Source organism: Anomaloglossus baeobatrachus, chromosome 4, assembly GCF_048569485.1.
Source record: "Anomaloglossus baeobatrachus isolate aAnoBae1 chromosome 4, aAnoBae1.hap1, whole genome shotgun sequence".
NCBI classification, from domain to species: domain Eukaryota; kingdom Metazoa; phylum Chordata; class Amphibia; order Anura; family Aromobatidae; genus Anomaloglossus; species Anomaloglossus baeobatrachus.
This window is the reverse complement of record NC_134356.1, coordinates 307347047-307374309: the sequence shown is the minus strand read 5'-3', so window position 1 is coordinate 307374309 and position 27263 is coordinate 307347047. Positions and strand designations below refer to the sequence as shown.

General features: G+C 43.7%; 1 protein-coding gene across 2 annotated transcripts in view; it reads left to right on the top strand.

Annotated features, from left to right (window-relative positions):
• The window catches only part of ANO6 (anoctamin 6), a 238152-nt gene that overhangs the window by 179573 nt on the left and 31316 nt on the right, over positions 1 to 27263 (top strand). For both annotated transcript variants that reach the window (XM_075344964.1, XM_075344965.1), the window contains exons 12-14: positions 15271 to 15348; positions 16233 to 16458; positions 25595 to 25764. In XM_075344964.1, coding sequence (XP_075201079.1) covers positions 15271 to 15348; positions 16233 to 16458; positions 25595 to 25764 — 474 coding nt within the window. The remainder of the gene's footprint in view (positions 1 to 15270; positions 15349 to 16232; positions 16459 to 25594; positions 25765 to 27263) is intronic.

Genomic DNA, 27263 nt, shown 5'->3' with positions numbered 1-27263 from the left:
TGTCTGTCTGTCTCGCTGTCTGTCTCTTTCCTTGTCTGTCTGTTTCTATCTCTCTGTCTGTATTTGCATCAGTCTATCTGTCTCAATCTCTGTATCTGTCTGTGTCTCTTTGCCCATCTATCTCTTTGCCCGTCTATCTCTTTGCCCGTCTGTCTCTTTGCCCCGTCTGTCTCTTTGCCCGCTCTGTCTCTTTGCCCGCTCTGTCTCTTTGCCCGCTCTGTCTCTTTGCCCCGTCTGTCTCTCTCTATCCGTCTCACCACTGACATCTTTTTACCTCACACATAAGCTTGTTAAACTAACAGTTTATTTTGTTCCTATAGTAACCACTGACAGTTGCTATTTATAGCCTGCAGCTCCCAGCTCCATTCAGTTTAATGGCTGCAGGATTTTTGTAGAGTAACTGGAAAGCACAGGGTTAAATTTTCCCGCCCAAACATAGTCTATGACGTTCTCCGAGTCACATGGAGTGTCTGTGCAAAATGTCGTGACTGTACATGCGACGGTGTGGATTCCTTTAGCGGACATGCACACACACACACACACATACACTGAGCTTTATATATTAGATTTGTTGTTACTAACATACAGAATTACTGCTGAAATCACTTGTACGTGGTCGGTGACTGAGTTTTACTGACTTTCACACAGTAAATTTTATTTAGACTAGTTTTACAATTTTAGTGAAACATTACTGTAGTAATCATTGTACCAAAGGTTTTTTATATTAAAAGGAATCTGTTAGAAGGCTTTTGCTTTCTCATCTGAGAGGAGCATAATGTAGGCAGAGAGATCCTGAATCCAATGGTGCGTCACTGAGATTACTGGCTGCAGCCGTTCTGACACAATCAGAATTTTTTGTTTTAGGTATTTAGCAGAGCTGAGAGAACTATCCCATCCACACCAGGCTCCTTTTAGAGATTATACAAAGACAGTGAGGTTTCAGCCAGAGGAGGGACGTGTCGGATTGCACTGCACATGGCTTTTCAGTTTGAGCATTGAGAAGTCCTGCCGGTTAAATAACAGCAAATAAACAACATATCAGACCCTGACAAGACCAGCATCCCTGAATCCTATGTTTTAGCCCTTGCAGTATGCTGTCTTCAGCTTACATAGCAAAAACCTGCTTACAGATGCCCTTTAATATACAGAATAGCAGACACCATCAATCAGTTGCACGTATTCGGTAATTGTTTGTTTTACTGGCTTCTGTATAGTAATTGTTATTTACAGTAGTTTCACATTATTAGCTGACTTTGGTAATGATTTCACTGCAGTATTTTTTTATTGAATAGAATTGTATGGTTGGTTAGTTGGTTTTCCACTTTCAGTAATTGTTTTTGCTGACAAACGGATTGTAAATTTTATTTGGCGTAGTTTCAGAATTTTAGATTAAAATGAATGTATTAAATATTTAGCTACAATTTCTTTTCCTTAACCCTTTAGTGACGGAGCTAATTTTCACCTTAATGACCAGACCAAATTTTGCAATTCTGACCAGTGTCACTTCATGAGGTTATAACTCTGGAACGCTTCAACGGATCCCGGTGATTCTGAGATTGTTTTTTCGTCACATATTGGACTTCATGTTAGTACCAAATTTAGGACAATATTTTTTGTGTTTATTTATGAAAAAAATTGAATATTGGCAAAAATTTTGAAAATTTAGCAATTTTCAACTTTTGAATTTTTATACCGTTAAACCAGAGATTTCTGTGACACAAAATAGTTAATAAATAACATTTCCCACATGTCTACTTTACATCAGCACAATTTTGGAAACAAAATTTTTTTTTGTTAGGAAGTTAGAGGGGTTCAAAGTTTATCAGCAATTTCTCATTTTTACATCAAAATTTACAAAACCAGTTTTTTAGGGACCACATCACATTTGAAGTGACTTCAATAGGCCTAGATGACAGAAAATACCCAAAAGTGACACCATTCTAAAAACTGCACCCCCCAAAGTACTCAAAACCACATTCAAGAAGTTTATTAACCCTTCAGGTGCTTCACATGAACAAAAGCAATGTGGAATGAAAAAAAGCAAAAATTAAATTTTACCTAAAAATGTTGCTCTAACCCAAATTTATTCACTTTTAGAAGAAATAACACAACAAAATGGACCCCAAAACTTGTTCCCCACTTTCTTATGAGCGCGCCGATACCCCACATGTGGTCAGAAACCTCTGTTTGGACAAATGGGAGGGCTCGGAACAGAAGGAGCAATATTTGAATTTTGGAAAGCAAATTTGGCTGAAATAGATTGCGGGCACCATGTTGCATTTACAGGTCCGCTAAGGTACCTAAACAGAAGAAATCCCTCACAAGTGACACCATTTTGGAAACTAGACCCCTCAAGGCTTCTATCTAGGGGTATAGTGAGCATTTTAGATCCACAGGTACTTCACAGATTTTGTTAACGTTACGTTGTCATATTGAAAATTTTAATAATTTTCTCAAAAATGTTGCTTTAGCATCAATTTTCTCACTTTTTCAAGAGGTAATTCCAAAAATTTGACCTCAAGGTTTGTTAACCACTTTTTTATGAGCGCGGTGGTACCTCACATGTGGTCTGAAACCTTTGTTTGGATAAATGGGAGGGCTTGGAACGAAAGGAGCAATATTTGAATTTTAGAAAGGAAATTTGCCTGAAAAAGATTGCGGGCACCATATCGCATTTGGAGGTCCCCTAAGGTACCTAAACAGCAGAAACCCCGCACAAGTGACCCCATTTTGGAAACTAGGCCCCTCAAGGAATTTATCTAGATGTTTGGTGAGTACCCTGAACCCTCAGGTGCTTCACAGAATTTTATAACGTTGAGCCATGAAAAAAAAAAAATAAAATTTTACCACAAAATTGTTATTTCAACCAGGTAGCTTTTTTTTTTACAAGAGTAAAAGGAAAAAATTCAGCATAACATTTATTGTGCAATTTCTCCTGAGTTTGGCGATACCTTATATGTGGTGGAAATCAACTGTTTGGGCGCATGGCAGGGCTCGGAAGGGAAGGAGTGCCATTTGACTGCAAAATTGGCTGGAATCAATAGCGGACGCCAGGTTGCATTTGGAGAGCCCCTGAGGTGCCTAAACAGTGGCGGTCCCCCACAAGTGACTTCATTCTGGAAACAAGACACCTCAAGGCATTTATCTAGGTGTATAGTGAGCAGTTTGAATCCACGAGTACTTCACAGAATTTGATAAGCTTAGGTTGCCATATTGAAAATTTTCATTTTTTTCACAAAACTGTTGCTTTAGCATCAAATTTCTCACTTTTTCAAGAGACAACAACAAACCGTGGACCCCACAGGTTGTTATCCAATGTCTTATGAGCACAGGGATACCCCACATGTGGCCAAAAACCTCTGTTTGGATAAATGGGAGGGCTTGGAATGGAGGGAGCACCATTTGAATTCTGGAAAAGTTGAAATAAATTGCGGGCACCATGTCACATTTGCAGGGCCCCTTGGGTACCTATACAGCAGAAACCCCCCACAAGTGACTCCATTTTGGAAACTGGATTTTATTCAGGAGTATAGTAAGCATTTTGAATCCACAGGTACTTCACAAAAATGTTGCTGTAGCAACAAATGTCTCACTTTTAGGCTATGTGGCCATGATCCAGCGACACGGCGTCTAGTACACAGTGTCAGCCTCCTGCAGAGATGTGAGTGTTGTCCACGGGAGAACGCAGCTGCCCATGCCCACGATTTGGGTTCAGGCTGCTGTGGAGCTTTATGCTACCTGCAGAGAACACTCATCTCCGCAGCATAAATTGACATGCTGAGGCTCGGGAAGCTGCGCCACAGGTCGGTTTATGCTGCGGAGAAAAGAAGCACATTGGGCATGAGATTTCTAAAAATCCTTCCACTGTGCTTCTACTGCACAACGCAGCGCTATGGACGCAGGGAAAACACTCTGCGCCCAAAACGCTGCAAACCCTGATTGTGGGCACACAGCCTAAAATGCTACAATGGATGAATGGATAGATGTCAAACATATATAACGTCCCACCCCCTGCATATTCTAAGCTGGCGCCCTTTAGTGCCTTTCATGTGGCACTAAAGGGTGCCTAGCCTTGTATTTAGCCCCCCAAAAAATTAATAATTAAAATAAACGACGTGGGGTCTCCCCTATTTTTGATAGCCAGCTAGGGTAAAGCAGACAGCTGTAGCCTGCAAACCACAGCTGACAGCTTCACCTTGTCTGGTGATCAATTTAGAGGGCTCCCCAGGCGTTTTTTTTTTAAAAAAAAAAACGTGGGGTCCCCCCCCAAATTAGATCACCAGCCAAGGTGAAGCGGACAGCTGGGGTCTGGTATTCTCAGGGTGGGAAGAGCCATGGTTATTGGACTCTTCCCAGCCTAAAAATAGCAGGCCGCAGCCGCCCCAGAAGTGGCGCATCCATTAGATGCGCCAATCCTGGCGCTTCGCCCCAGCTCATCCCGCGCCCTGGTGCGGTGGCAGACGGGGTAATATATGGGGTTGATACCAGCTGTAATGTCACCTGGCATCAAGCCCTGGGGTTAGTGATGTCACGGCATCTGAACAGATACCCGACATCACTAACCCAGTCAGTAATAGAAAAAAAAAAGACAAAAAAAAAATTTATTTGAAAAAACACTCCCCGAAACATTCCTCTTTTACCAATTTATTGAAAATAAAGAAATTCCGGTCGCTGTAATCCATTTTGGAGGTCCCACGCCGACTCTGGATCTTCTAGAATATGGGGGGCACGTTCAGGGAACGTATCCCCCATTTTCTGGAAGAGCAAGCTCTCCATGAGCAGTGTGGGTGCAGTAATCTGAGAATACTGCACTCACACTGCCCCGGTCCAACTTAGGGCAGAGTGACCTGCAGTAACCTCATTCCAGAATATGAGGGGCACGCTCACAGAACGTACCCCCCATTTTCTGGAACAGCAGTCTCTCCATGTGAGGAGTGTGACTGCAGATTACCGCACTCGCCCTCCCCCGGTCCACAGTGGAGTAGCTTGTGCAGTTGCGACGTCAGCAGGATCCCTGCTTGCAGGGATCCAGTTGACAGCCGCTGTCTGCGCATGCGCCGCCAGCTTTGAAGAAGGAGGCGGCGATCGTGGGCCCGGAGCACCAGCAGCCAGGTAACGTATAACTGGGGGCTGGGGGGGGGACGGGGGGTGACCTAGTGGGACCTGGGGACACCTTTCTGCCGCATGTGACGTGTCACATGCGGCAGAAAGAGCAGAATGAAGGCGGCTGTGCGCCGCCATCTTCCACGCTCCGGAGGGGGGAGGGGGGGTGGTGGCTCTGGAGAACCGGAGGGGGCTCCGGTGACCAGAGGGCTCCGGTGGACCGGAGGAGGGGTCAGGGGGAGGACATTTCCCTCCGATCTGAAATGTTTGATCATTTCAGATCGGAGGGAAATGACTGCAGAGCCGGCGCCGGCGGCAGTTTTCTGTGCGCTTCGGCGCCATTTTGGATGTCCGGTGGGGGTAGGGGTGGGGGTGGGGGGACTCTCCGGTACCGGGGGCTTTGGGGGCACTAGGGGGTTAGATTTCTTTCTCATCTGACATGTTTGATCATGTCAGATGAAAAAGAAATCAGTTTTACCGGCCATTTCTTTTTTTTTCATGTGTTCGTCGGTATACAGTGTATACCGCCGATCACATGATCGGGGTCCAAAAAAAACACCCCGATTCATAATCTGGGGGGTCTCAGCTACCCCCGGTAGCTGAAACCCCCGAGATTTTCGGTCGCTGGGGGGCGCTACAGGGTTTTTTCGGGCCGCCGCTTTAAAGCGGCGGAACAGAATAAGTACCCTGTTTTGCCGCCGCTTTAAGTCGTACGGCCGTCGTTATGAGGTTAATATATGGAATTATTGTTACTGTCAATTAATTGCAGGCATAATGTTCTTTGACATTTGCTGAGTAAATTTTATATGTTGCTACATTTTTATTTTATTCTATTTTTATTTTTTTCATTTAGATATTCTGTTCTTCTATTTATTTTTTTTTTCCTTTTGATTATTCTAATCTAATAAATTGAAATCTATTTTTTTTTTTTTTTCAAAAACTTTTTATTGATTTTCCAATTTTTTATAAACATAACAAGATATTCAAGGTTACACAAGGAAAAACATTTGTCTGACAATATGTGACATAATAGGGTGCAATGCCCCAACTTGATATTTTAAACTGTTTATCTGATTGATATGGTCTCTATTAAACCAAGGCAAAAGTACTAAGAAATAACAGACGCAATACAAGTCAATTAGAATCATTAAGCCCCTAAGGGTACTTTCACACTTGCGTTATTTTCCTTCCGTTACAATCCGCCCTTTTGGGAAACAGCGGAATCCGTTAACGGATTCCGCTGTTTCCCATAGACTTGTATGGTTGACGGATTGTACCAAAAGGAGCTGCGTTGCTTCCGCTGGGCGACGCTCCGTTGCTTCCGCCCAGCGGGAGGAACGCAGCATGTAACGTTATTTTGAGCAGCGGAATCCTCTGGATTTCACTGCGCATGCTCTTTTTTTTTTTTTTTTTTTTTTTTTTTTTAAATCAAACTTTATTTTGGCTCGCGGTGGCCGAACGTTCAGCTGAGCGCCCGGCCGTCGGCAAGCGACAGCGCTCAGCTGAATGACCGGCCACCAGCATGCCCGGCCGTCGGCAAGTCACAGCGCTCAGCTGAGCGCCCGCCCGCCGGCATGCCCGGGCGCCGGCAAGTGACAGCGATCAGCTGATCACCCGGCGGCCGGCTGCAGGGAGCGATCAGCTGATCACCCGGCAGCCGGGAGCGATCAGCTGATCACCCGGCGGGCGGGAGCGATCAGCTGATCACCCGGCGGCCGGCTACTGGGAGCAATCAGCTGATCACCCAGCGGCCGGCTGCAGGGAACGATCAGCTGATCGTTCACTATAGTCTGCCGCTGGTAAAACCGGGAAAAAAAAAAAAAAAAAAATCAAAACGAATTGCGTTGTTTTGCAGCATCCGTTGCATCCGTTGTGTCACTATATGCAACACATCCGTTGCATCCGTTACACAACGCAATGCAACGGATACCGTTCAACGCAAGTGTGAAAGTAGCCTAAGCCAACCCCGAATACTTCCAAATTTTCTGGCACGTCTTGTTGCTACCTTAGCGTCTCGTCTCCCTTTCCTCCGGAACCCACCCCTCCGTGATTTTCAATTTACCCAGTTTGTCCTGGCTATCATTCAGAAGGTACCATTCCGATTGTAGAAAAGGTGTCATCAGATTATTTATTTCTCCCTGAGTAAATTGACTTTCAATGAAATTTCTCCATTTCCCAAAGAACTTGGGTGTCAACCTATCTTTGTCCCTTTCCGCTTCCACTTTCTCCAGCCTCAATAAATTATGTAGTTCACCGATGACCTCTTTTATGGATGGTCCCTCCCTTTGTATCCAATGCTTTAATATGGACCGTTTGACTATCATGGCTATGTCATGTACTATTGTATATTTCTTCTTTCCCGACATGTCCGATCCCCCTCTTACTCCTCCCTCAAAGGAATGGAAAATCCACACCATTAGCTCTAGATTTCCAGAGATTCCCCATGTTGCCTGGACAAATAATCTAACTTGATTCCAGAACCTGTGAATTTCCGTACACTCCCATAGTCCATGTAGCATATCTGTTTTTTCTCTTTGACATTTAGGACACCGCATATCTCTTCCCGGAATGTTGAAGCCCATAATAGCCCTGTGTAAAATTCTAAATTGGGTGTCTCTCCATCTCTCATTGGTAACCTGTTTCCGCATCTGTACCCATCCCTTCAATATATCCCCTACAACTTCCTGCCCTTTCAATTGTTTCCCCCACGCTGTTAGAGTACGGCTATCCTCCCCAGATATAAGCATTCCCCGAAATGTTCGGTAAATTTTGGAAACATTTACACTTGCTACATCACTTTCCATAAGCTCATCAATCAAACTCTTATTCAATTCCTTTCCAAGCTCCCCCAAATCTACAAATACTTCATGCTTCAGTTGTTCATACTGGATGATATGTGAGCTATTAAGTTCATACTTGTCAAGCACTTCCCGTCCTGTCAGCCACCTTCTCTCCTCCACATTCATGACATCCTTCATTCTCTCGACGCCCTTCTCTTTCCATCTAGTAAATAGCTTATTTTCCCGTCCCATGGGAAAGTTCGGAGATGCCCAGGGATTTAAGTACTTAGATACTTTCCATGACAGTCCCAATTTCTTTCTTACCAGTTTCCATGTTAGCATAGTGTCTCGGAATAAGATTGAGTTCCTTATATGCCCATCCGCCCTGGACAATGGGGAGTGTAAAATGGACGCCAAATCCCACGGTGATGCATACTTGGCTTCCATGCCATAGTCTGAGTGCCTGCTTGTTCCTCTCAACCAATCAAACACATGTCTCATTATACACACCAGGTTATAACCCCGAACATCCGGGAAACTAAGACCTCCTTCCTCCGTTGACTTCATCAATGTTCGTAACTTTATTCTAGGTTTCCTTCCCCGCCATATAAAATCCGCATACGCTGAGTTGAGCCTATTTACGTCCCTCATTTTTAGCAATATCGGGATCGTCTGGAATGGGTACAACAGTCTAGGAAAGCTCATCATTTTTATCAGGTGGCACCTTGCCAGTAGTGGTAGAGGCAGACCCTTCCATCCCTTTAGTTGTGCTATAATTTTCCTAATTAGTGGGCCATAATTCATCTCGTAAGTTGATTCCACCGTTCTTCCTATATGAATTCCCAGATATTTAAGTGATGTCTGTGCTATAGGAATGCCACATATACAACCATCTCTTACATTCCCCCCTTTTAGGAACAGGATCTCACACTTTTTTTTATTCAATTTGAATCCTGAGACTAATCCAAATTTTTCAATTAGGGCTAGAGTCTGTGGCAAATCCACGTTAGGGTCCCCCATATATAGTATGACATCATCGGCAAAAAGTGCTGTCTTTATTTCAGTTCCCCTTACCTTAATCCCTTTAAAACTATTCGGGCCCTGCAGTATTCTTGACAATGGTTCAATAGCCAAGTCGAATAAAAGGGGAGATAGCGGGCAGCCTTGTCTTGTTCCCTTCATCAAAGGGAACACGTCTGATAAAAAACCTGGAGTGTGTACCCTAGCTCCCGAGTTAGCGTAAAGATTCCTAATGTATAGCCTCATTTTGCCTACAATCCCTGTGGCCTCTAGTACTTTGTCCAGCCAGCTCCAATTTACATTGTCAAACGCTTTTTCTGCGTCGAGTGTAACTAGAGCGGGTCTTGCCCCCCTCTCTGTCTGTTCCAATCTCACCGCATCCACCACTAGTATTGTCTTCCGGATATTAGTGACAGCGTTTCTCCCTTTAATAAACCCTACCTGATGCTCTGTAATGATCCTTGGAAGAATCATGGCCAATCTATTAGCCATAATCTTAGATATTATTTTTAAATCCTGGTTTATAAGTGATATGGGTCTATAACTAGAGGGATCATCCAGGTCTTTAGTTCCCTTAGGGAGTAATTTGATATATGCTACGTTTGAATTTTTAGGAATTTCCTCTCCTTCCAAAAATGCATTAAATACCGCAGTTAAATCTGGCGAGATCAGATCCCTCATAACCTTATAAAACTCGCTGTTAAAACCATCGGGGCCTGGTGCCTTGTTGGTGTTAAGCTCCCCGATTGTTCTAGTCACCTCCTCAACTGTGATATCTGCATTTAGGTCACTCAGATCTTCCTCTGTTACGCTAGGCAAGTGCGCTTGTCTTAACCACTCTACCTCGTCAGTCATGTCGTTGTTTCCTGGCCCATATAGTTTTCTATAAAAATGTCCCAGCAATTTATTAATTTCCTTAGGATCTGTGGTCACCTCCCCCCCCTTTCTTTTTAGTTTGGAAATCACTGTCATTTTCCTGCTACCCCTTGCCAAATTTGCCAGCATCCTCCCCGCCTTGTTGCCAAATCTATGTAGCTCTGCTTCCCTGTGCGACCAAAATAATTGTTCCTTTTTTTTTGCCCATTCGTCAAACCCCCTTTTTGCCTCCAACCATCTGTCTTTCGTCGTGGGAGATCTATTAGCCAAATACTTTGTGTATGCTACCCGCACTGCTTCACTCTGGGCATTATAATTCTCATTGATTTTCCTTTTGATCATGGCTGCATATCCAATCAGGCGACCCCTCAAGACCGCTTTTGCCGTTTCCCAGTATAGCACTGGGTTCCCTTTGTGTTCCTTGTTTTCCTCTGTGAATTCTCCCCACCACTCTCGTAATACCCTGTGGAAATTATCTTGTCTGAGAAGAAACGATGGAAATCTCCATATGATATCTGTACCTCTCTTGAACTGCTCTCTGATACCCAATCTCAACGGACTATGATCAGATATCACAATGTTTTCTATCACACATTCTTGTGCCCCATAAACTAGGCCTTGAGAAATCCAAAATTGATCAATACGCGACCAGCTATCATGAGGATGCGAGAAGTGTGTATATTCTCTATCATGCGGGTGAGCTAATCTCCAGATGTCCTTCAAACCCACGTCTTCTAATGTCACATCCCTATGGTCCGGCCTTCTGTCCACATCCTCTGTCCTCTCCTTCCCCCTCCTCCTGTCTTCAGCTGAGTCTGGAACTGTGTTAAAATCACCTCCTACTATGATGTTGGTCTCCCCATCTGCTAGTATGTTGGCCTTTATGCCATCATGAAATATGCTCTGTTGGGAGTTTGGACCGTAAACATTGTAGATACTTAATTTACCCGCTGGACTAATGATTGTTAAATGTTGCCACCGTCCCTGATCGTCTGCCTCGTGTGTCACTACTTCATGGCTGAGCTGTTTATGTATTAGAATCATTGTCCCCGCTTTCCTACCTTGTGCCTCTGCCCCATATACAGTACCCACCCAGTATTTCTTCATGCGAAAAAAGTCCTCCTTCCTCAAATGCGTTTCCTGTAATAATGCAATATCTGTTTTTAGTCTTTTCAGATGTCTTAGTATCATTGCTCGTTTGTTAGGAGATCTCAAGCCTTTCACATTCCATGTAGTTATTTGTACCATATTTGCCTTTGTATTTTGCTCTTACTTCTTCCTCCCCTGTGGGCCCTGAACTCACAAGAGACGAGACAATTATTACCAGGTATAGAATTTGCCCCCCAGGCTTGATATATCTTTTCCCCACCTTGTAGGTATAACAAATATAACAATAAACAATTAACTGTAGAACACGTTTTCCCTTCTGGGAAATTTTTGGCTCTTTTCGCCATGCTGATGACTTCCCCTTTTCCTAGCCAAACTGTTGAGCTCCCTAGTCACCCCCCTTAGAGTATACGTTCTAGCCCCGGATTCACATGAGTCACATGAACGAGCCTTAAATAATGTCAAAAATAGTACAGTATGACAAAAACTCTATAAGGACTTCAAGTCCAACTTAGCTCTATTTTCTGGTGGTCGTCCCAGCACTCAGAGCAGACAGATCCACTTCATTTACGCCTGGAAGTCGTTCCTGGACAAAGGCGAGTGAAAGTAAGAATGGAAGTGAATCTGGAAGTGGAACTGAAAGTAAGCGTGAGACTGAATATGCGAGAGAAATAGAGTGAGACAGAGCGCGTGAGGTACTGAAAATGAAGCTGAGTATGAGAGTGAGTGTGAAACTGAAAGTAAGCGTGAAACTGAAAATGAGACTGAATATGTGAGGGAGGGAAAAAAAAAAAAAAAAGTGTGGGACTGAGGATGAGTGTGAGAGTGTGAGACTGAACGTTAGGAGTAAGACTGAAAGTGGAACTGATAGCAAGCGTGAAAGCAAAACTGGACATGAGAGAGTGAAATCAAGAGAGCAAGAGAGTGCGAGAACAGGACCAGCAATATCTAGTTCAGTTCAGTTGTCATGGGCCATTTCCAACAGTTAGTCTCTGTGTTCCGAGCGAGGATTATTTTGTTGTTTTGGGCTCAATCTCCTTTCCTCTCTACTCTCCACCCGCGATTGCTCCTCAAAGCTTCTCGAGTCTTTCCCTGGGCCTCTTGGAGATCCTCCTCTGCTGGTCCCTTCTCCATTGTTTCCTCTTTTTTGTCCATCCGCCTGATTCTTATCCTGTTCTGCCATGAGAGTACGCTCTGCTTCTTTAAAGTCTTTGTAATATGCAAACGAGCCATTAAGATTTCTGACTTTCAGTGTGGCAGGGTATAGCAGTTGGCTCTTGACTTTTTTGTTATACAGGAATGAACATACTTTGCTGAATTCTTTTCTCTTTCTGGAGACTTCTGCTGAATAATCGCCGAAAATTAGCAGTCTGTTGCCTTGGTAATGCAATGGTCGCTGTCTGTCTCTAAAGGCCCTCAGTATTTCCTCTTTATGTTTATAATCAAGATATTTGACTATCACTTGTCTAGCCCTCAGTGGGGCTTTCTTGTTTGGGTTTGGATCCTCTCCCCTATTCGCTTCTTGTCTTAGTGGTCCCACTCTGTGCGCTCTTTCCACTCTGAATTTAGCCTTAATGCCCAGGGCCTGAGGTAACTCGTGTTCACATATGTTATCCAGCTGTCCCAAAGATACCGATTCTGGCAGCCCCACAATGCGCAAATTATTTCGCCTCGATCGGTTCTCTAAGTCTTCCGCTTTATCTCTCAAATAATCGTTAGATTTCACTAGAGCTGCTATTTGCTCTTGCATAGCCATTATTTTCTCCTCTGAGTCAGATATTCTCTGCTCTGTTTCTGCCAGTCTAGATGCATGTCCACTAATCTGCTTTTGCATAGCTGCTAGGGATGTTTGTATGGCTGTTTCAATGGCCACTTTAATCTCTTTTGACAGATGTGATGTCACTTCGGCAGCCAATTTTTTATAATCAACATTGAGCTCTTGTGCATGCTTGTCTTGGCCTGCAGGTGGTGCTGGTTTCTTAGTTCTCTTATTCTGTGCTGGGGATTTTCCACCCTCCCCCATTTGTTTACAGTATTTAGATAATGGTGTGGCCGGCAGTTTCTTGTTTGCTTTAGGAGTGTTACTGCTTCTGACATGCAGCTTCTGCTGACGTTGATCAAGATTAGACACCTTATACTGCGTGTCTAAGTGATCAGTCCGGTCTCCTGCGACTCTGAGCACTCTTTGCTTGCTGCACTCCTCCTCCTCCTCTCTTTCTTGTTCCTCCATGTCCCCTTCCTCTATCCATTGTGTTTCTCCCTCTGCAATCCCCTGCAGCGATTTCTCTCCTGCTCCATCCTCCCCCGACCCCCCCGCTCTCATCTCCTTCACTTCTCCCTCTCCTGGCTTCCATTACCACATCTTGCACTGGGGACTCTGGCTCCTCCTCCATCAGGCTTGTCGGTGCCATGACAGTCTCCTCTTCTCCCCGCCGGCAGTCAGAATCTCCATTCCTGCAGGTCCCCTCACCACCACCAGCACTCCTCAGTAAGTACCGCTCCATAGCTGTGTGCTTCCTGCTACCAGACGTGCTGCTCTCTGCTCGCTCACTTGCCCGCGTATGCTGTTTATCGTCGGTTTCTCAGAGGGGTGTCGGGAGCTTCTCCTCTATGCTGCCTCCTCAGCCAGGACCTGAACAGGAAGTCCGAAATCTATTTTTACTCAGCACTAAACATACCCCTGACTAAAATATGGTTACACAGTACACATGAAAAACAGATTACACACACCAATTTACAGAAAACATATGACCGGAAATAAAATGTGTCAATTATACTAAACCACTGCATTCCGCCAAAGAGGCATTGCTTTCCGCCAGCACTGATGGTGATGGGGGGATGCTACAATCCTGTTTTTGTTTATTCTCTTCTTCTTCCAGTGAAAATTAGCCCTGACAAAGGTGCCCTAGGACTGCAAATAAGCCAACTAGTGATCCCCTGTTGACCCCCAGAATGTACAAGCCTCATTTATCATTTTTGTGGCCATGTCAGGAATCCAACTTCAAAACGGCCAGCCCACAGAGACTGATTATGTCCAACGTTTTTTTTTCTCTATGGATATTGTAAATTATATGAAAACTAGAGATGGGCAAAGCCACAGATGTTCGGGTTTACTGGGTGCGGCTGAACTTAAAAAAATAAAAAAAAAATATTTGTTTAAACAGTCCGGTTTGGAACCAGACTTTACTTAAACTTTAGCCTGGATCCGGAGACCCATATAAATCTATGGGGACCCCAACTTTTATGTTATGAAATGATGTTAGTAAGGGCTAGTAAAGGCCACTTTACACGCTGCGATATCGGTACTGATATCGCTAGCATGGGTACCTGCCCCCATCGGTTGTGCGACATGGGCAAATCGCTGCCCGTGATGCACAACATCGCCCAGACCAGTCACACTACTTACCTGCCCTGCGACGTCACTGTGACCGGCAAAACACCTCCTTTCTAAGGGGGGAGGTTCTTTCAGCGTCACAGCGACGTCACAGCTGCGTCACTGAACCGCCGCCCAATAAAAGCGGAGGGGCGGAGATGAGCGTGACGAACATCCAGCCCACCTCCTTCCTTCCGCATTGCGGGCGGGAGGCGGGTAAGGAGAGGTTCCTTGTTCCTGCGGTGTCACACGTACCGATGTGTGCTGCCGCAGGAACGAGGAACAACTTCGTTACTGCTGCAGCAACAATATTAGAGAATGGACCCCCATATCACCGATGAGCGATTTTGCAGGTTTTTGCAACGATGCAAAATCGCTCATAGGTGTCACATGCAACGGCATCGCTAAAGCGACCGGATGTTCGTCACAAATTCCGTGACCCCAACGAGATCGCTTGAGTGATATCGCAGCGTGTAAAGCGGCCTTTAGGCTTTCCCAGCCTTTGAATACCAGCCCTCAGCTGTCTGCGTCATCTGCGCTGGGTGTCAAAATTGGGGCCCCTTCATGCCTTTTTAAAAAATTATTTATTTAAATAATTAAAAAAAAAAAAGTGGGGTCCTGCATATTTTATTCACCGACAAGGTAAAGAATACAGCTGGGTGTCCAGTCTCCAGCTGTCTGCTTTATCTGCACTGGATATCAAAATATTGGGGACCGCACGTCATTCAATTGTTTAGTTATATTTACACTCCATTTCAGTGGCCCAGACAGCTAGTGTGAGGGCAACCAATCACAGATGGTAAAAGTTTACAATTAAGGTAAAGTATACTGTGTCCCGAAAAAACTATCTGAGAATCGCTGGGATTGGAAGAAGTATTTCAAGTTCTTACCACATAGAATGACATTTGTCAGATTTGAAAGATGAACTATGTCATGGGAGTCAGAACTGTCTACATTTACAAGGAAGCGGCTTGAAATCCTAATCTGTCTTTTTCATTTCTTTTTCTGCAGCAAGAAGAACATGTTCCTTACACAGCCTTTGGGAAGTGTTTGAGGATGGCATTCTGTACAAGTGCAGTGTTCTTCTGGGTAAGGTTGTTCAGATTTCTGACTTGATGCTGTCTTAAAGTGATATTCCATAGTTTCTACCCAATCCTCATACTGTCACATTTGTAGTTCCTACAATCGTCAGAACCAGTTTAGGAAGTTAGTCACTTATATAGGTACTTATATATGTTAGTACCGATACAAGATCTCTGGCCAGTCATGCCAGCATGGCCTGAAGGTAGAAGCATGCTGTGCAAGTGGGTAAGAAGAACAGACCTTTGGGTCTTCTGATTAGTAGGAGCCAGGTAGGTAAGACTTGTGAATTTCACTGAAAATTCAGCTTTTGCTCGAGAGTCACTTTATGAGTTCTAGTCCTGCTAATATTGTTCGGCCACATGCATTTTAATGTTTCTGGAGTTCTCAATTTTTTTCAATTCAATTAAAGAATATTATTAACATATATTGTGTTCCACTACAAAGCAAATGTATATGTATAAAATACAGTTTGCAGTTTACTGCCCTTTTAAGGTCCCTTGGGAATTAAAATCGGTAACACGAGACTCCCGGCTAATGTAGATCCATTCAGATTTGGAAATCATAAAATGAAAATCTATTAGGTCTTTTATGACAACTCAGTAACAAACTCCCTAGGAACAAAATGACTGCATTCATATAGTGGATTTTTCCTACTGATAAGATCTATATGCATTCTTCATGGAATTCATGGCAGAAGCCTGAGGCCAAGTCTGAAGCTGCTTCAATAAGTGACAGATTTCAAACCTGAAACCACAGAATCCGCATCCAAATGTCCACAATTAAGAATAATAAGAAGAAAGTAGTAGGCAGATTTCACATAGATTGTGATCTGAAAACACATTATATTGTTCAGATCAATTTAATGAGGTTTTGTGTCTTTATTTTCCCAGATTATGCTGATAGTTGCATCTGTAGTTGGGATTATTGTATATCGACTTTCTGTCTTCTTGGTGTTTTCTGCAACACTGCCGAGACACATTAACGGAACAGAAGCAATTCAGAAGTACCTAACTCCACAGACTGCCACCACCGTCACGGCATCCATCATCAGCTTCATCATTATCATGCTACTGAACATGGTCTATGAAAAGGTGGCAATAATGATCACAGATTTTGGTAAGAATAACGTCTCTGGTTCTTCAATAGTTTCTCCTTCCAATGAAATAAAAATATTTAAAATAAATCTTAATAGTGTAAAAGTTGCCTAAAATCAACACCAAGGGATATAGCTTTGAACAAGACCCGCTATGAAATCTAAATTCAACCAAAATAACTTTTTGTTTCAGAGACCACAAAATTATAAGGAGAAATAGCAAGTCAGAATAGTAAAATAGATAGTTGAATAGTGCAAAAATATTAGATATCAGTGACTATCTGGCCTCGGAGCACAAATGGTGATAAACGTTTTTGTACTAAATGACCATCTATATTACAGTTTATTCATACTTGCTTTGCTCCTTACATCTTCTAGTTTTGTTCTCTGGTTAGTCCCCTTATCTGGTTGCTGTACCTCTGTATTTTTAACCCCTTAACGACCTTTGACGGATCTTTCCGTCATGGAGCGTGTGCCGCTAAGCCCCGCCCCCCGCTGCGGGCAGGATGCGGCGATCGGCGCACATATCAGCTGTTTTCAACAGCTGACATCTGTGCCTGCATGTTACAAGTGGAATCGCATTCCACCCGTAACATTAACCCCTTACATCTCGCTGCCAAAGTCTGGCAGCGAGATGTATATACGTGCGGTCACGATTTTTACTTACCGCCACCCCCACCGGAAGTGACGTCAGTGATCACGTGACTTTCGGTGGTTGCCATGGTAGCACAGGGTCATGTGATGACGCCTGCAGCTATGACGAGTCACTTTCATTTTCACTCGGCCCGGAGGCCAGTGAAGCAGGAAGTGACCGCGTCTGCTGTTTACAGCTGTATAGCTGTGATCAGCAGATAGGGAAGAGCGCTATAGCCCCCTAGGGGGACTAGTAAAATAAAAGAAAAAAAGTAAAAAAAAAGTTTTAAAAAATAAAAAAAAAAACAAAGTTCAAATCACCCCCCTTTCACCCCGTTGAAAATTAAAGGGTTAAAAAAAATAGATATACACATATTTGGTATCGCCGCGTTCAGAAATGCCCGATCTATCAAAATATAAAATCAATTAATCTGATTGGTAAACGGCGTAGTGGCAAAAAAATTCCAAACGCCAAAATTACGTTTTTTGGTCGCCGCAAGTTTTACACAAAATGCAATAACAGGCGATCAAAATGTAGCATCTGTGCAAAAATGGCACCATTAGAAACGTTAGGTCGAAACGCAAAAAATAAGCTGTTAGTGAGCCATAGATCCCAAAAAATGAGAACGCTACGGGTTTCAGAAAATGGCGCAAAACGTACGCCACTTTTATTGGACAAGCTTGTGAATTTTTTTTAACCCCTTAGATACAAGTAAACCTATACATGTTTGGTGTCTACAAACTCGCACCGACCTTAGGCATCATAACTACACATCAGTTTTACCATATATTGAACACCGTGAATAAAACATCCCAAAAACTATTGTGCCATCACACTTTTTTTGCAGTTTTTCTACACTTGGAATTTTTTTTGCTGTTTTCCAGTACACCATATGGTAAAACTTATGGTTTCATTTAAAAGTACAACTTGTCCCGCAAAAAACAAGCCCTCATATGGCAAGATTGACGGAAAAATAAAAAAGTTACGGCTCTCGGAAGAACGGGAGCAAAAAACAAAAGCACAAAAACGGAAAGTGCCCGGGGGCTGAAGGGGTTAATACATTCATATATATTTTAACGGTTATGTGATTTATAATCAAATTGTGTCCTGAACCAATAAACCATTTTTGGAGTTTTTTATTGGAAAAGATATGTAAAGTAAGTGTCTCATCTGCATTTCACAAATTAGGCTGGTCTACCCCACTTATGAGAAAGAAAAAAGGTTTAAAAATGTTCAAAACGTTGTAAAGAAAAATTAAAAGTAAGGCTATGTTCACACTACATTTTTTTCTGGAGTTTCTTAAAGGGAACCAATCACCAGGATTTTGGTATATAACCTAAAGCCAGTGCTATACTGGAACTATCAGGCTAATTTGCTACATACCTTTAGTAGTCAGCTCGGATGTTTAGGTTTTGAAATCCAAGAAAGTAAAGTTTATAAAATTAGCTGCTTGTTGAGTGACAGCAGCTGAGGAGCAGATAATATCGGGGGGGAATTCATAGTTATCCCCTCCCTCTGTTAGAATTAGCATAAGTATTATACAATCGACTTAGCAGGACTTGTGTGAGGTCATATCCATGTGACCAGAAGGGGCGGGGCCTCAGCCAACACAGCTGGATTCCAGGTCACATGGGTATGACCTCACACAGGTCCTGCTAGGCCAATTGTATAATACTTATGCTAATTCTAGCAGAGGGAGGAGATAACTCTGAATACCCTCAGATATTGTCTGATCCTCAGCTGATGTCACTCAATAAGCAGCTACTTTAATAAACTTGAATTCATTGGATTTCAAAACCTAAACATCTGAGCTGACCACTACAGGTATGTAGAGAATCAGGCTGATAGTGCCAGTATAGCACTGGCTTTAGGTTATATACGAACATCCTGGTGATTGGTTCCCTTTAAGCAAGTCTACTCTTAAAAGTTTGACAAAAAACACTTAAAATAATCTCCCTATTAATTTTTGGGGGAAAAATGGCTTGCTGTTCATATGGTCAGGCTTTTGAGCATCTTTTCAATGCTTCAAACTTTCAAAAATATCAAGCATTTTAAAAAAGGGCCTTCTTGCAATAAGTGGATACTTTATATTTTACCCTAGAAGTCAATTAAAAGGCTAAAAAAAAATGCCTGGAAGACACTTAGGCATCTTTTGTTTTCACTTGAAAAAATGTTAGTGTTTTTTATTTTTTGCTTAATGGAGGTCAAAAACATCTGAAAATCAACCCTAAAATTACTATTAAAAAAAGCTTTTAAAAAAACCCTCAAAAATATTTACAGAAAATGTCAATGATAAAGTTCACCAAACGTTTCAGGAAAATTAAAAAAAATGGTAACGAAAACGCTTCAGGATAAAAAAAAACAAACAAAACAGCCTTTCCTCAAACATTTTCCTATCGAAACCTTGTTATGATTGATCACCACAAACATAATGTGAACAAACACCTCAGCGATTCCCCGGTACACAATTCCAAGGTCCTCTTGGTCTCTGTACTTTCTGTGCTTGACAGCTGACTGCTGTAGGTAATAACTGCCCACAATTATATGGAATTTAGATTGTGAGCCTAAGTAGGGACAGTGATGATAATGTCTGTAAAGCGCTATGGAAGTAATAGCACTATATAAGTCAGAAAAAAAGTAAATACACTGTGTGCAGAATTATTAGGCAAATGAGTATTTTGATCACATGATACTTTTTATACATGTTGTCCTACTCCAAGCTGTATAGGCTTGAGAGCCAACTACCAATTAAGTAAATCAGGTGATGTGCATCTCTGTAATGAGGAGGGGTGTGGTGTAATGACATCAACACCATATATAAGGTGTGCTTAATTATTAGGCAACTTCCTTTCTTTTGGCAAAATGGATCAGAAGAGATTTGACGGGCTCTGAAAAGTCCAAAATTGTGACATGTCTTGCAGAGGGATGCAGCAGTCTTGAAATTGCCAAACTTGTGAAGCGTGATCACTGAACAATCAGCGTTTCATGGCAAATAGTCAACAGGGTTGCAAGAAGTGTGTTGGGCAAAAAAGGCGAAAAATAACTGCCCATGAATTGAGGAAAATCAAGCGTAAAGGTGCCAAGATGCCATTTGCCACCAGTTTGGCCATATTTCAGAGCTACAACGTTACTGGAGTATCAAAAAGCACAATGTGTGCCATACTCAGGGACATGGCCAATGTAAGGAAGGCTGAAAAACGACCACCTTTGAACAAGAAACATAAGATAAAACGTCAAGACTGAGCCAAGAAATATCGTAAGACTGATTTTTCAAAGGTTTTAAGGACTGATGAAATGAGAGTGACTCTTGATGGGCCAGATGGATGGGCCAGAGGCTGGATAAGTAAATGGAAGAGAGCTCCACTTCGACTCAGACGCCATCAAGGTGGAGGTGGGGTACTGGTATGGGCTGCTATCATCAAAGATGAACTTGTGGGACCTTTTCGGGTTGAGGATGGAGTGAAGCTCAACTCCCAGACCTACTGCCAGTTTGTGGAAGACAACTTCTTCAAACAGTGGTACAGGAAGAAGTCGGTTACGTTCAAGGAAAACATGATTTTCATGCAGGACAATGCTCCATCACTTGCATCCAACTACTCCACAGCGTGGCTGGCCAGTAAAGGTCTAAAATATGAAAAAACAATGACATGGTCCCTTTGTTCACCTGATTTGAACCCCATAGAGAACCTGTGCTCCCTCATAAAATGTAAGATTTACAGGGAGGGAATACAGTACACCTCTCGGAACAGTGTCTGGGAGGCTGTGGTGGCTGCTGCATGCAATGTTGATCGTAACAGATCAAGCAACTGACAGAATCTATGGATGGTAGGCTATTGAGTGTCATCATAAAGAAAGGTGGCTAGATTGGTCACTATTTTTTGGGGGTTTTGGTTTTGCATGTCAAAAATGTTTATTTCTAAATTTTGTGCAGTTATATTGGTTTACCTGGTAAAAATAAACAAGTGAGATGGAAATATATTTGGTTGTTATTAAGTTGCCTAATAATTCTGCACAGTAATAGTTACCTGCACAAACAGATATCCTCCTAAGATAGCCAAATCTAAAAAAAACCCACTCCAACGTCCAAAAATATTAAGCTTTGATATTTATGAGTCTTTTGGGTTGATTGAGAACATACCGTATTTTTCGCTTTATAAGACGCACCTTTCCTCCCAAAAATTCGGGAGGAAAATGGGGGGGGGGGTCTTACAATCCGAATATAGCGGTACCTGGGTGTCCTGTCTGTGCGGCGATCGGGCGGCCGGGTGCCTGTGGCTGCGTGCAAGCGGCCGGGTACCTGTGCTTGCGTGCGGTGGCAGCCGGGTACTCGTGGCTGTGTGCGGGCGGCAGCCGGGTGCTGTGTGCGGGCGGCAGTCGGGTGCCCGTGCGGGCGTCAGCCGGGTGCTGTGTGCGGGCGGCAACCGGGTGCTGTGTGCGGGCGGCAGCCGGCTGCCGCCCTTACACAGGCACCCGCACGCAAGCACAGGTACCCGGCCGCTTGCACGCAGGGTGGGCGGGCAGCCAGCTAGCTGCCACTCTGTGCGTGCGGGGCGGGCGGCTGTGCAGTGCAGCAAGTTACCCAGTTTGTCCGCGGTCCCAGTTTCAAATGATGGCGCCGGGAGTCAGCGCGTGCGCAGATGGAGCCCTTGGACGAGAGCTCCATCTGCGCATGCGCCGCTCCAGGCGCATCATTTGAACCGGGACCGTGGACACTGGGACACTCGCTTCACCGGCCTGCTGCACAACTCACCCGCCGCCGCTGCTGCCGCCGCCACCACCACGGTGTCCCGCGGCTCCTGCCACCCCAGATGCCACCGCACCTGCAACCACGGACGCCACTGCCACTGATCCGCCGCGCCTGCCAGCACAACCTCTGTCTCCTGTGACCCCGCTTCACCACCACTGCTGCCCCCCTCCGGTAAGAAAACACCGGAGTATAAGACGGACCCCATTTTTCTTTATTTTACCTTTTTTTTTATGTCTAAATTTGGTGTGCGTCTTATAATCCGGTGCGTCTTATAAAGCGAAAAATACGGTAGTTCTTGATCAGTAATAAAAAAAAATCCTCTAAAATATAACTTGCCTAATAATTCTGCACACAGTGTATAACTGACTTCAAAAGTGCTCTGAAAGCCCCTGAATCTGACTGCGTGCCTGTAAGCAGAGGTGAATATTATTGCTGGTGCAATGACTTGGCAAAAGAGCAGAGGGGAGCGCGAAATCAGCCCTTCCAACATGGCGTCACTGAAGCAGTCTGTGAAAGACAGGCCGGTGAAGGTTGCCTCGCGCTTGGAACATTTTAAAAGGGTATCTCCTGAGGGACCTGAGGATGCTTGTTCTGAGGCGGGAGAGCAGCTGGAGGATCTAGGAATGCATGGCACAGAGAAGCGTTCTGAAATGGAGTGGTCTCCATTCAACGCAAATCACTCCTCCTGAAAACCTGCTTAGCAACAGCGCTATTTTACAGCTTGTCTTTGACCTCAGAGATGTGGAGGCTGAGTCTTTGCGAACTGAACCAACCATAGAAGATGTATTTGCAGCAGCCTCCCTCTGTAACACAACTCTGGCCTCCTAGAATATGGACTAAGATACAGTTAGGTCCAGAAATATTTGGACAGTGACACAATTTTCGCGAGTTGGGCTCTGCATGCCACCACATTGGATTTGAAATTAAACCTCTACAACAGAATTCAAGTGCAGATTGTAACGTTTAATTTGAAAGTTTGAACAAAAATATCTGATAGAAATTGTAGGAATTGTACACATTTCTTTACAAACACTCCACATTTTAGGAGGTCAAAAGTAATTGGACAAATAAACCAAACCCAAACAAAATATTTTTATTTTCAATATTTTGTTGCGAATCCTTTGGAGGCAATCACTGCCTTAAGTCTGGAACCCATGGACATCACCAAACGCTGGGTTTCCTCCTTCTTAATGCTTTGCCAGGCCTTTACAGCCGCAGCCTTCAGGTCTTGCTTGTTTGTGGGTCTTTCCGTCTTAAGTCTGGATTTGAGCAAGTGAAATGCATGCTCAATTGGGTTAAGATCTGGTGATTGACTTGGCCATTGCAGAATGTTCCACTTTTTTGCACTCATGAACTCCTGGGTAGCTTTGCCTGTATGCTTGGGGTCATTGTCCATCTGTACTATGAAGCGCCGTCCGATCAACTTTGCGGCATTTGGCTCAATCTGGGCTGAAAGTATATCCCGGTACACTTCAGAATTCATCCGGCTACTCTTGTCTGCTGTTATGTCATCAATAAACACAAGTGACCCAGTGCCATTGAAAGCCATGCATGCCCATGCCATCACGTTGCCTCCACCATGTTTTACAGAGGATGTGGTGTGCCTTGGATCATGTGCCGTTCCCTTTCTTCTCCAAACTTTTTTCTTCCCATCATTCTGGTACAGGTTGATCTTTGTCTCATCTGTCCATAGAATACTTTTCCAGAACTGAGCTGGCTTCATGAGGTGTTTTTCAGCAAATTTAACTCTGGCCTGTCTATTTTTGGAATTGATGAATGGTTTGCATCTAGGCCTTTTTGAGTTCCCAAGCTCACCAGTCAATTCCTTTTTTCTCAGAATGTACCCGACTGTTGATTTTGCTACTCCAAGCATGTCTGCTATCTCTCTGATGGATTTTTTCTTTTTTTTCAGCCTCAGGATGTTCTGCTTCACCTCAATTGAGAGTTCCTTAGACCGCATGTTGTCTGGTCACAGCAACAACTTCCAAATGCAAAACCACACACCTGTAATCAACCCCAGACCTTTTAACTACTTCATTGATTACAGGTTAACGAGGGAGACGCCTTCAGAGTTAATTGCAGTCCTTAGAGTCCCTTGTCCAATTACTTTTGGTCCCTTGAAAAAGAGGAGGCTATGCATTACAGAGCTATGATTCCTAAACCCTTTCTCCGATTTGGATGTGAAAACCCTCATATTGCAGCTGGGAGTGTGCACTTTCAGCCCATATTATATATATAATTGTATTTCTGAACATGTTTTTGTAAACAGCTAAAATAACAAAACTTGTGTCACTGCCCAAATATTTCTGGCCCTGACTGTATACAAAGACCAGCGAGGAAACTGGGAAGGGTCAAAACTGGAGTATTGGGGGATTGCTAAGGCTTTACTTGTATTCCTTTTTAACTGGGCATTTATTTTAGAGTTTTAAGTGGCTGGACAACCAGTTTTGTTTGAGCAACCAAATATTTAATTTATTCATGGAGCACTTTGGAACAAGGGACAATTTTACACATGAGCTCTCCGTAATGGAGTGGGGCTTCTGAGTAAGAACCCTCTATATGAAGTCTATTCATCCTTACTGGTTATAACATGGGTCCCCGACCTGTGGCTCGATGGCCCATGATTTGTGGCTTGCTATTGTCTGCCAGCTTTTTGCATTTGAGTTAGGTCTAGCAAGTAGCTATGAAGAGCAGGTCTCCAGATGGGGACTTTTGTGAGTAAACCCACACAGAAGTGGAGATCTGGATGCCCGTATACTGGCCTTGGGGGTTTAGAGATCACTTTGGAGACAGGATGAGACTACCAGTCATAGGAGGTTCTTGAAGCTGGATGTGACATTGTGGTGGGAGTGCTTGATATGAGAATACTGAACTGAGGTGTTGTGGGAGCCCCTGGATCATTGTGTACTTGTGTGATGTCTGTGGAAAACCTTTGGCTGTCAAACTGGTAATGATTATCTGGGTGCCACCACTGTGAGGTGGCGGGAGCCGGATGTAGCTCTCAACCCTCTCTCAGCTGTATGTGGTTCATGGCCCTCTCTAAGAGCTGATTGTGGCTCTCAAGGTCAGAACGGTTGGGGACCACTGGGTTATAGGGATATGTGTCGTAAGACATGAATACTACTGTGATGTAATTATGTTTCTGGGACAAAAACATTATAAAAAAATATATACATAAAACTTACCAATATGCTCTATTTGAGGAATTGTGTATGGCCGAGGTTGCTTGAGGTCACGAGGAAGAAATGTTATGACCATGTTGTGCCCTCATATGTGTGAGCAGCAGGTATCAGAGGATGTATTATAAAATATACAGTAATCAGGTTTTTTCCTAAGTGTTGTTCAAAGAAAAAACTCTTAAAAACGTCTTTGCAAAAGAACAAAAAATAGCTACATAAAAAAACAAAGCAAATGCATTTATTTCTCTTCTACAAACAAGCATCTAATGAATGAAAGTAAAATAAAATTAAATAGTTGTGACAATCCCTTTTTAAGATTTATGTTGGAAGCTGAGTATAGTGTATAACACTGATCACTTAATTAATAAAAGACTATTTTGGTTGGTGCTCTTGATAGCGTTTACATTCCATGCCTGGAGAAACAATTAACAATGAAAATTAAAAATTGACCCCAAAATATGTATAAAATACAGCATTGTTTCTTCTTCTTCATCATCAGAGTGATTGATCATTCTGACATTGACTATTAAAGCCAAACATACAATTGTCTGCCTTTTTATCTGTATCTCTGTTAATAGCCCTGGATCTGTTTTTTGCAGAGCTACCTCGAACAAAGACTGACTATGAAAACAGCCTTACCACAAAGATGTTTTTGTTCCAGTTTGTCAATTACTACTCGTCTTGCTTCTACATTGCCTTTTTCAAGGGTAAATTTGTGGGATATCCTGGAGATCCAGTATATTGGTTTGGAAAATATCGTAATGAGGAAGTAAGTTTCTTCAAATCTTTAATATAAGGCTAGGTTCATGGGATTTTTATATTTTTTTTGCTCTATGAAACTAACAGACCTTTTTACATGAGTTTTTCAATAAAAAACTTTATTTTAAATTATTTTGAGTACCGTGGAAATGATGTTATCTGATTTTGCATTGCAAACTTGGCTTTAGGCCGGAGTCATACTTGTGCATATCTCGCGCGAATCTCGCATCGCATCACCCGGCACAGCCTGCTGCTCTACGGACAGGAGCATCTTAGCTGCATAGAAATACATGTAGCCGACCTGCTCCTGTCAGGAGAGTGGCAGGCTGTGCCAGGGTGATACAATGAGACACTTGCAAGTGTGCCTCTGGCCTTAGTATGTGCATGAAATGGAGTGGTCAGACTGCGGTGGTAAATCAGTAACTGGAATAAAAGGATAGAACATGTCCAGTTGTCATAACTAATGTAAAGTGACATGAAGACACTTTGAAATAAGTAAAACATGATTCTAGGATGTGAAGGTATACTTTTGGAGTAACCACTGGAGGTTTCCTAAAAAAGAAACATGATAGTACTGGTGCATTTATTTTCTTTGGATCCTCACTTTTACATCTTTCAGTCTATGGACAAATATGTATACTTCCTGATGTGGAGCGGGTCATCGGGGGCATGAGCAGGCTGTAGCAGCCTGCCGTGACCACGTGGACCCGCTCATTTAATATGCACGCCCATCCCCCACCCATCATCCCTCAGCGCTGAAGCAGGCACTGACAGGTGGGCGGGATGATGGGTGGGGGATAAACAGCCGGCCCGCATGATCACCGCTGGCAACTACGGCCTGGAGTGATCATGTGCGGCTGTATTCACTGCTCCCCGCGCATCATCATCAGTGCGGGGAGCAGTGAAGCAGTGTACAGTACTCACCGTTCCCCTGCAGCATCGCTCGTCCTCCCGTCTGTGTCAGCGGCAGCGTCACTGAGTGGAGCCGTCTCCTGTGTCTGTGCCGGCGGCTGGGTGGAGACTAGCGGTGCGCACAGAGATGACGTGATCGCTGTGCGCACGTGTCCACACGCAGCCTCCGGCACAGACACAGGAGATGATCGCGATGCAGCAGGGTAACGGGGACGTCTCCACTCAGCGGCGCTGCCGCTGACACAGACGGGAGGACGAGCGATGCTGCAGGGAGTGAGGTGAGTATGAACATTTATTTTTTTTTATGTGCCACCGGATGCGGCCATACACAAGGATGGGGGTATATTATGAGCAGGATGGGGTCATATGAGCAGGATGGGGTCATATGAGCAGGATGGGGTCATATGAGCAGGATGGGGTCATATCAGCAGGATGGGGTCATATCAGCAGGATGGGGTCATATGAGCAGGATGGGGTCATATGAGCAGGATGGGGTCATATGAGCAGGATGGGGTCATATCAGCAGGATGGGGGCATATGAGAAGGATGAGGGCATATGAGAAGGATGGGGGTATATTATGAGCAGGATGGCGGTAT